The sequence below is a fragment of the Orycteropus afer genome, unplaced genomic scaffold (genome assembly GCF_000298275.1).
Source record: "Orycteropus afer afer isolate SDZICR_OR568_19922 unplaced genomic scaffold, OryAfe1.0 scaffold00061, whole genome shotgun sequence".
NCBI lineage: Eukaryota > Metazoa > Chordata > Mammalia > Tubulidentata > Orycteropodidae > Orycteropus > Orycteropus afer.
In genome coordinates, this window is record NW_006921648.1 from 1,964,359 (window position 1) to 1,975,771 (window position 11,413).

The following is an 11,413-nucleotide window of genomic DNA, read 5'->3' on the forward strand; positions in this document are numbered from 1 at the left end:
CAGGTCTGTTTTACCTTCACACTCTTGGGGGTTTCCTTCTTTGCAGGTGAGATACTGGTTCAGCAGAGGGACAATATTCTCAAGAGCTTTTCCATTAATGGGGCTGGGTGGCTGGGCCTGAGCAATCAACTGTCTAACTGTGTGGGGGAGGCATTGCTCAGAGTTGAGAGACAGCTGTGTGAGACTAAGAGCTGAACAAAACACAGTAAGAACAACAGACACTTTAAAATTATGTTCAAAGGATTCCATTTTCATCACAAATTGCAAATGTTATTGACACCATCTGTCAGTTCAGGATGAAAAATGACGGAGTAAAGTTGTCGACATTCAGTTGCTGTGGTTTTTCTATAACCCAAAGTGAACCATCCCTCGCAGCACGTGAGCCTGAACAGGTTGTCTCAGAGGGTCATGTGGACTGCTGTCGGCTTAACCAATCAGTAGTTCGGTTCTTTTGGGGGATACGTACCCAACAGGGGCCTTTCCATTAATTTTCTCAAGTGGAGATCCCTATGGCTGCACTTTCACTAGGGTGAGTCATTCTGCTCACCTTGCAGCTAATCAGTCTCTTGACTCACATTCAAAGTCCTTCCTGGGAAACAGATCTGTACACTGTTGTACAACTTCACAAAATAAAGCTCCCTAGTCCAAAAAGCCTGGATGCTAACTGAGGTATAGCCCTTAAGGATATCTTCTTCCCTGTGAATTCTCTAATGATTTGAGGTTTTAGCCAAGATGGGTATTTTAATCCAATTTTGGCCATAATGAGGTTTTCACATATCTATATCTTTTCAGACAGTCTGGGAATTCAAATTCCTAAATGGAACATCTTAGGTTGAGGCAGGACAATCAGACCTTTCCCAATCCCATTTCTGCTTCCGAGTCTTACACACTGAGTGGGTTTTCTCATGCCGGGTACAGTTTGACAGTCGACCAAATCTTCTCCCACATTTTTTGCAACCATATGGCCTCTCTGCCTCATGACTCTGTAGATGAAGCACAAACTCTTCATTCCCTGAGAAGGTTTTCCCACATTCTGGACACTTAAATATCTTCTCCCTCACGTGGATTCCTTCATGGCGGCTCCGATGAGAATTCTGACGGAAGTTTTTCCCACATTGAGAGCATGAATATGGTTTTTCCCCCGTATGGATTCGTTCATGTTTATTAAGATTTGTTTTGTGGTTGAAGCTTTTCCCACAGTGACTACAGTCATAGGGTTTTTCTCCAGTGTGAGTCCTCTGGTGGGAAATAAGGTAAGAACTTTCATTAAACTGTTTACCACACAGTGGACAAGTGTACCATCTCCTTGTTCTCCGATTTCGGGTAAGTGCAATAACATTGATATCCACATATTTTGAGAGTTCTTCTAGTGGAGTGTCATTTTCAATGGTAACTAAAAGATTCCTCACTCTCCTCTCATGTGGAACAGATGTATTTAGTCTTTCTTCTTTGTGGCAACGTGGAGACTGTTCCGCAACCAAGGAACAATCCATTTCATCCCACTTTTCTTTAAGATCTTCATTCTCTGCAGGTTCCTTCTGATGACCGTCACTCTCATGATTACTATCATTGACTGTTGGAACAAAGAGAGAATTTAGTAACTTTTGAGGGATAGGACAATACCAAACAAGAAAAAACAGTCATATTTCTGGTGAAACGGTAATTTTGGGTGTCAGAAATCTGAGGACTGGGGGATAACCACCACCATCAGCATTCTTTCTCCTCTTTATTCGTTAAGGGTGGGCTACAAGGCTAATAAATCCTTCCGTTCCCCTCAATGCAAGTATGTAGTCCACTTTTAGTCTTTCTTTTTCAAAATGGGGGACTGCATTGAAACACTTCATATGTTGGTCTTCCCTCAAGGCAGACACCTCAGGAGGGATGGATATCAAGATGGCAAAACAGAAATAAATATCTGTATAAGTACCATGAATACAACCAAACTGGTTGCTTTCAGGCTGATGCTGACTCATGGAGACCCCATATGTTCGGAGTAGAACAGTCCTTCCACAGCATTTTCAATGGCCGTGACCTTTCGGAAGCAGACTGCCGAGACTTTCTTCCAAAGCACTTCTGGGTGGATTCAAACTACCAGCCTTTCAGTTAGTACTTGAGAGCTTATGTTTTCTGAATACAACTAAAACAAACTCACTGACGTCGAGTCAATTTCAACTCACAGCGACCCCTCCTTGGGTTTCTGAGGCAGTATCACTATAGAAGTAGATTGCCCAGTCTTCCTTCTGAGGAGTGGCTGGTGGGTTTGAACCATCAGCCTTCTGGTTAGCAGTCACATGCCTTAGGCACTACACCAGAGCTCCTTGTTTTCTGAGTAGGTACCAATTATTCTTTCAACAAGTTCATACCGTACTAAGGACTAGAGGATGAAAGACATAAATATAAATGGCAGCACTAGTAACTTTTAGGAGTCTAATAAGTGAATGGTAAGATGAATTGCTTCTAGATTTTTCTATATTAGGAAATATCACCATATTATAGCATTAGAAGAAACTACATTATTGTATGTAGTAATAAAACAGTAATTCAAATAACAAAAACAAGATATTTGGATAACAGATTATCATTTGGCCATTAAGAAATTACAACTGATACACACAAAAGTACTGGTCTCTCTCCATCCAGAGCAAAGAAGAAGAAAATCAAAGACTAAAGGAAATAATTAGTCCAAAGGACTAACAAACCATGCAAACCTCAGCCTCCACAACCCTGAGACCAGAAGAACGAGATGGTACTCGAGTATCACTGCTGACCACTCTGATAGAGCTCACAACAGGAGATTCTAGATAGAGAGGGAGAAAAATGTGGAACAAAACTCGAAATCATAACAATAAATAAATAAATAATCAGGCTTACTGGTCTGATAGAGCCCGGTGGAATCCTGGAAACTATAGTCCTTAGATACCCTTCAACCCTGGAAATGAACTCACCTCTGTGGTTCAACTTTCAGCCAAATAGAAAGGTCTATAAGGTGAACAAGAACACCAGGAAGATAAAAATTCCTTAGAACAATCAACTATGTGAGAGCAAAAGGGCAGTATTTGTCCAAGAATAAAGTTCAAAGGCAGGAAGGGATAGGAAAGAAGGACAAATGGAAATGGTAAACACAAAGAGTACGTGGAAAGAGTACGTGTTCCATTGTGGGGACTGCAATGAATGTTAGAAAAAGTGTATGAAATGTTGAATGGGAACCAATTTGCTGTTAACTTTCACCCAAATCACAATAAAAAGTTAAGGAAAAAAAAACTATTAGAAGTCAGAATAGTGGTTCTCTTTGGGATGAAAGGGAGTAGCGACTGATAGCGGGGCATAAGAAGGTAACAGCCAATTCTGGGTGGCAGTTAGATGTGTGTGCACTCTGTGAAAAGTTAAGCTTGTATACTCATGAGCTGTACATTTTTTTTTTTTTTAAACATCATCAAAAACAAAAACTGCCGACTCGACTGCCGTCGAGTCATTTCCTACCCACAACAACCCCTCCTTGGGTATCCGAGGTGGCATCTCTACAAAAGTAGATTGCCCAACCTTCTTTCCAAGAAGTGGATGGTGGATTAGAGTGTATGTTAAAAACCAGATTATAAAGACTAGCAAGCAAAAAAAGTATGCTGTCAACGTGGGCTGACAAGGTGCTCCTAAACACCGAGAAACTCACTGAGAGAAAAAACAAAACCAACTGTCACGGACTCGGTTCTGACTCATGGCAGCCTCACGAGTGTCAGATTGGGACTGTGTGCCACAGGGTTTTCAATGTCTAGTTCTCAAGCAGATCATCAGGCCAGCAGCTGAGAGCATTCACAGTTGGTACCACCCAAGGACTCCCTGAGAGAAAAGGGTTAAATGTGCCATTTATATCTGTGGCTGATCCTGAAGCTGGAATGTGACTCTCTGCTGGATTTAGCAGTTTCACACCAAGAGTTTTCTTCTTTTCACTTATTCCCTTCTCACTACCACTGAGTCGATTTTGACTCATAACAACCCCTACTGAGTTTCAAGGCTGTCAATCTTTACAGAAGCAAACTGCCTCATCTTTCTTCCATGGAGCAGCCAGTGGGTGCAAACCACCAACCTTTTGGTTAGCAGTCAAATGCCTTAACCAATGTACCACCAGCGCTCCTCAGGATAGTGAAAATGCCTAGTCAAAGTATATGACAAATTTTTATCAGAGCTTTTGACATGAACTGCCAGACTCCTTTCCAAGAAAGCTGTACTAATTTCAATACAACCATCAATGTATCAATTTTACAATTTGAAAACATTTAATAGGTAGAAAATGGTATCTCATTATAATTACACTTTGCATCCTGATTATACAAAACAGTAATTTACCTATTAGCTTGAGACTTTTATAAATTTAAATAAATTTTATACATTACAGGTCTCAATCTCTTTATTAATTGTTATTAGTATAAATATATTTTAACTGATGTCTTCCTCTGTAATAAACTCCATGACTTAAAATCAGGAAAAAAAAAAAAAAATCAGTCTTTAAAATTCTCAAGTTCTACTTTTTCTAGCCATTTTCTGTGACTTAGTTTTTATACTCTAATAATTCAGGATACAATATGAACTGAAATTAATTTTCTTCTAAATGATGATACAATTATCCCAACCCCATTGATAAAGCCTCCTCTTCTTCTTGTTTTGAAATGTTCACATCCTCATACATGGCTGGCCTGTATCTTAGCTATTTCTCATTGGTACCACTGTTTCATAATATGCTGTAATACTGATAAGACTAGCAGAATACCCACATCTAGCTTTCTAAAATTCTGACTGACCATATACAGTCACTTTCAGCAAGACTAAAAGTACTTACTGATGATGATAAAGACATCAGCCTTAGGTACAGATTACATCTCAATACAAAGAAAACAAAAACCATCACAACTGGACCAACAAGCAACATCCTAATAATGGAGAAAAGACTGAAGTTGTCAAAGATTTTGTTTTACTTGGATCCACAATCAATGCCCAGGAAAGCAGCAGTCAAGACATCAAGTACTGCAATGGGCACATCTGTCACAAGAGAACGCTTTAAAGCTACGAAGTAAAAACATCACTTTGAGGACTAATGTTTGCCCAACCCAAGCCATAGTATTTCCAACCACCTCATATGCATGTGAAAGCTGGACAATGAATAAGGAAGACTAAAGAGCCAATGCCTTAGAACTGTGATGTTGGAGAAGAACACTGACTGTACCGTGGTCTGGCAGAAGAACAGACAGATCTGTCTTGGAGGAAGTACAGGCAGCACGTTCCTTAGACGTGAGGATGGTGAGACCTTCTCTTACGTACTTTGGACATGGTATTAGGAGGGACCAGTCGCTGAAGAAGGACATCACACTTGGTAAGCAGAGGGTCAGCAAAACAGAGGCAGACTCTCAATGAGGTGGGCTGACATCGACTGAAACGATGGGCTCAGATACGCCAACAATTGTGCGGACGGTGCAGGGCCGCGCAGTGCTTCCTTCTGCTGAACACAGGGCCTTCTACGGGTCGGAACCGACTCAATGGCACCAGTAACAACGACAGACACAGTGTGAATTTGGAGGGCTCATTTTTATATGCTTTTAGTTCTCCCATTTAGAACTGTTTCTCCATCTTTTAAGAGTCTTCTTTTACATTAACCAACCAGACATCCCTGGATTACTCCAATTTTGTAGCCATTCTGAATAAAATCTTTCATTCTTTTCTGCTAAGAACACTGTTGTTACATATTTCCTATCTATGTACTTTAACATTATTAAACATAACATTGTGTTAGTTGATCCTTTTAGATTTTATTTATAAGAACAGAGCATATTCCGGTTCCTTCCCTTTCTATTCCTCTTAACACCTTTTTTGTATCTATCTCACTGCATTACAAAATCTAGGTAAGACTGTATTAAATATTACTAGTTATAGTATATTTTGTTCTCAGGTTTTAAGAAATGGTCACCAATGTTTTATGAACGCCTATGAATGTTAGGTTATATGAATTTTAAAAGGTCTAATTTTCTGTTTTGAGAGGAATTTATTAAAACTCTAATACGATTTTTCTTATTTTAATCAGTGTCAATTAAATGTTTTATAGTCCTTCAAGGTACTAATTTTTAAAATAAATTTTTAATTAGCAAATCTATTTGTATGGCTCGAAAATGACAACATGAGAGTGGCATCAGTAAGATGTAGACTGCTCCAATCCGCCACCCCACCCCACCAGAAACACTGGAAAATAAGCAGAAACTGTCAGAACCAGAGTCGTCAGAACTCTGGAAAACAGTCAGCAGTTCACAGCGAACAAGCAATAGTGAATCAAGAAAAGGGAAAATTAAAACAAGGCTAATTCTTTCACTGATCTTTTCAAAGAACTGACTGGTTTTATTATTGCCCTGATTGCACGGATCCTCTACTGTTTTTCGATTGTCTAATCTGTCTCCACTCTCATCTTTATTACTTCCTTCCTTCTGCTAGGCTCTTCTTTTTCTAACTCCTCACGACGTAAACTAGGTTAGTGCCGTGAGATCTTCCTTCCTTTCACAGCAATAAACCTCTCTGAGCGATGCCTTCCTTCACTGCATCCATAAGTTCTGGTACAGTTTTCATTTGTCTCTCAGTATCTCCTCATTTCCCTCATGATTTTTTCCTTTGGCCCATGGGCTGTTTAGGAGTGTGCCGTTTAATTTCCACGTACTAGTGATCCTCAGGAACCAAAGACAGGGAAGCGGCAACGCCACCCAGCCCTCGTTTCTGATCTGCTGCAGCCACCAGAGGGCAGGTCGACCCAGTCCGACCCTCTCCCCTCCCCCTCAGCACAAGCGGCAGCAGCTGCCTGAGAAAGTTGGCAGTGGCGGCCAGTTGGTGGGGTTGAGCCGGGAGGGAGGGAGGTCTGAGGTGCCCCCCTGCTGGGTGGAACTGAAGGTGGCAGTAGCACCAACGGTGGACACAGCTGCCCTCGTGGGAGAGGCTGCAGTGAAGTATTTTAGGGAGACCAGGTAGCAAGCTGGTGGAATCTGAACGAACAGCTAACAGAGGCCAGGAAGTCAGCAGAGCCGTTTGGAACGGCTCAGGGAGACAAACCTGTCTGTCAGTCTGTCGTGCTGTGGTGGCTTGTGTGTTGCTGTAAGCCTGGAGGCTATGGCACCAGTGTTCAAACGCCAGCAGGGTCACCCACGGTGGACAGGTTTCAGCACAGCTTCCAGAATAAGACAGACTCGGAAGCAGCTTCCAGAATAAGACAGACTCAGAAGAAGCAAGAGGCCATTCACTTCTCAAAGAACTGGCCAGTGAACACCTTATGAGCAGCAGTGAAATACTGCTTGATATATTACTAGAAAACTTCATGAATAGTCCTAAAACATTGTCTGATATAGTGCTGGGAGATGAGCCCCTCAGGTCGGAGGGCACTCAAGATACAACTGGGGAAGAGCTGCCTCCTCAGAGTAGAGCCGACTTTAACGATGTAGATACTGTAAAGCTTTTGGGACCTCCATTTGCTGATGTGGCATGACTCAAAATGAAAAGAAACAGCTGCAAACATCCATTAATAATAGAAACATGGAATGTATGAAGTATGAATTTAGGAAAACAGGAAGTTGTCAAAAATGAAAAGGAATGCATAAAGATCGATATCCTAGGCATTAGTGAGCTGAAATGGACTGGTTTTGGCCATTCTGAATCAGACAACCATATAATCAGACATACTGTCTGATCATATGATCAGAAAAACATATGAGGAATGCCATAGCATTCGTCATCACAAAGAATGTTACAAGATCTATCCTGAAATACAATGCTGTCAGTGGTAGGATAATATCCATCCACCTGCAAGGAAGATCAGTTAATACTATTATTCAGATTTATGCACCAACCACCAAAGCCAAAGATGAGGAGGTTGAAGATTTTTTTTTTTTTAACACTTCTACAGTCTGAAATTGGTCAAACATGTAATCAACATGTGTTAATTATAACTGATGATTGGAATCAAAAGTTGGAAACAAAGAAGAATCACCAATAGTTAGAAAATAAGGCCTTGGTGATAGAAATGACGAGATTGTGTGATATAATTTTGCAAGACCAATGACTTACTCATTGCAAATACCTTTTTCAACAACACAAAAAGAGACTACACACGTGGGCACTGTCAGATGGGATACACAGCAATCAGACTGACTGCATCTGTGGAAAGAGGTGATGGAGAAGCTCAGTATCTTCAGCCAAAACAAGGCCAGGAGCTGACTGTGGAACAGACCATCAACTGCTCATATGCAAGTTCAACTTGAAGCTGAAGACACTTAAAACAAACCCATGAGAGCCAAAATATGACCTTGGTTATATCCCTCCTGAATTTAGAGACCATCTAAAGAACAGATTTGACGCATTGAACACCAATGACCAAAAACCAGAGGAATTGTGGGATGACATCAAGAACGCCATTCATGAAAAAGCAATGGGTCGTTAAAAAGACAGGAAAGAAAGAAAAGACCAAAATGAATGTCAGAAGAGACTCTGAAATTTGGCCTTGAACGGACAGTAGCTAAAGCAAATGGAAAAAAATGACCAGATAAAAGAGCTAAACAGAAGATTTCAAAGAGCAGCTTAAGAAAACAAAGTCAATTATTATGATGAAATGTGTAAAGACATGGAGTTAGAAAACCAAAGGGGGAACATGCTCAGCCTTTGTCAAGCTGAAAGAACTGAGGAAAAAAAATCAAGCCTTGAGTTGCAATACTGAAAGATTCTATGGGCAAAATATTGAATGTTGCAGGGAGCATCGAAAGAAGATGGAAGAAATACAGAGAGTCACTGTATCAAAAAGAACTGGTTGATGTTCATCCATTTCAGGAGGTGGCATATGATCAAGAACCAATGATACTGAAGGAAGAAGTCAAAGCTGCACTGAAGGAATGGGTGAAAAACAAGGCTCCAGGAATTGATGGACTATCCACTGAAATGTTTCAATGAATGGATGCCCCACTGGAGGCACTCACTTGGCTATGCCAGAAGATCTGCAAGACAGCTACCTGGCCAACTGACTGGAAGAGATCATATTTGTACTCATGCCAAAAAAGGTGATCCCACAGAATATGGATATTATTGAATAATATCATTAATAACACACGCAAGTAAAATGTTACTGAAGATAATTCAAAAATGGTTGCAGCACTATATTGACAGCGAACGTCCAGAAATGCAAGCTGGATTCAGAAGAATACATGGAACGAGGGATATCATTGCTGATGTCAGATGGATCTTGGCTGAAAGAAAAGAATACTAGAAAGATGTTTACTTGTGTTTTACTGACTATGCAAAAGCATTTGATTGTGTGAATCATAACAAATTATAGATAACATTGAGAAGAATGGGAATTACAGAACATGTAATTGTACTCATGAGGAACCTGTACATAGACCAGGAGGCCGTCCTTTGAACAGAACAAGGGGATACTGCATGGTTTAAAATCAGGAAGGGAGTGCATCAGGGTTGTATCCTCTCACCATACTTATTCAATCTATATGCTTAGCAAATAATCTGAGAAGCTGGACTATAAGAAGAACGTGGCACTGGGACTGGAGGAAGGCTCATTAATAACCTGCGATATGCAGACGACACAACTTTCCTTGCTAAAAGTGAGGATGAAAACTGAAGACCATAGTCTGCAGCATGGATTAAACTGCAATATAAAGAAAACAAAAATCCTCACAACTGGACCAATAAGTAGCATCACAATAAATGGAGAAAAGACTGAAGTTGTCAAGGACTTCATATTACTTAGTTCTACAATTGACACCAATGGAAGCAGCTGTCAAGACATCAGATGACATATTGCATTGGGCAAATATGTGGCCAAAGACCTCTTTCAAGTGCTGAGGAGCAAAGACGTCTCCTTGAGACTAAGGCACGCCTAACCCAAGCCATGGTGTTCCCAGTGACCTCCTACGCATGTGAGAGCTGGACAGTGAATAGGAAGACCAGAGAAGAGCTGATGCTTTTGAGTTGTGGTGCTGGTGAAGGGTACTGAAAGTACCATGGACTTCAAAAAGAACTAACAAATCTGTCCTGGAAGAGATGCAGCCAGAATGCTCCTTGGAAGTGAGACTGGCCAGACTTCATCTCACCTACTTTGGTCAAGCTGTCAGAAGGGATCATTCCCTGGAAAAGGATGTCATGCCTGGTAAAGTGGCGAGTCAATGAAAAAGGGGAAGACCCTCAACAAGATGGACTGAAACAGCGGCTGCCACGATAGGCTCAGGTACAGCAACGATGGTGCGGCCGCACAGGACTGGGCAGTGCTTTGTTCCGTTGTACGTGGGTCGCTATGAGTTGGAGATGACTTGACGGCACCTAACAGCAACAACAATGATGAATTTTCTGGTTTTCCTTGTATTACTGATTTCTAGCTTCATTCCGCTGTGATAAAAAAAGACATTCTGTATGATTTCAATCTTATTCTGCTATTGGGTGGAGAATTCTATGACTTCTGCTAGGTCTAGTTGACAGTGTCGTTCAAGTCCTCTCCTTCCTCACTGATGTTCTATCCATCATGGAAAACAGTGCACTCAATTCTCCAATTTAAATTCACTGCACAGCTGTGTGTTTCTCCCTTCAATTTGTCACAGCTTCGTATTTGGGGGCTCTTGTTTACAGTGGCACAGCTCGTATGTTTGGGCTCTTGTTTATAGTGGTTAGGTGCCTACGTTTACAACTGTCATATCTTCTCGACAAATTGATCCTCTGATGCCTACATATTGTCCTTCTTCGTCTCTTTTAACAGGTTTTGACTTACAGTCTATTTTATCTGATACTTGTACAGTCATCCTAACTCTACTGGTTACTATGTGCATGAAAGATTTTTTCCCACCTTTTCATTTTCAACTGATTTGCGTCACTGGATCTAAAGGGAGTTTCTTGTATACAGCATAGTTGGCCCATGTTCTTTTAATCCAACCTGCCAATCTTCACCTTTTTATTGAAGAGTTTAATTTATTTTCATTTAAAGTAATTATTGATAAGGAAGGACTCTTGCCATTTCACTATTTTTATGTCAGACATTCTTTTTGTCCCTCATTTCCTCCATTTCTACTTTCTTTGTTTGGTTAATTTTTGTAGTGAAACGCTTTGATTTCTTCTAACGTCCTGTTACATAAATACATAAATATTTTGTTTTTTTTGTGTGTGGTTACTGTGAGTATTGCATTTAACATCCTCAATTTGTAAACAATCTAGTTTGAACCTGCAGTGTAGTAAATTACTTAGTGTGGCTTTTCTACCCATAAGTCTTTGTAAACTCCAAGGTGGGATTTTCTATGAGCAACTGAGGAACTATCCACCTGGGTTATTTCTGTTGGGCGTGGCACAATACAATGTTCTGGGAGGTTTCCACTCTCTCACACATGCTTAGAGTTCTGATACTGTGATT

The 11,413-nt window shown here is 40.7% G+C and overlaps 1 protein-coding gene across 1 annotated transcript in view; it reads right to left on the reverse strand.

Annotated features, from left to right (window-relative positions):
• Positions 1–827: 827 nt before the first annotated feature.
• ZNF200 (zinc finger protein 200) overlaps positions 828–11,413 on the reverse strand; it is a 21,013-nt gene continuing 10,427 nt past the window's right edge. The window contains exon 4 of the mRNA XM_042780776.1: positions 828–1,573. Within this exon, the coding sequence (XP_042636710.1) occupies positions 828–1,573 (746 nt within the window). The remainder of the gene's footprint in view (positions 1,574–11,413) is intronic.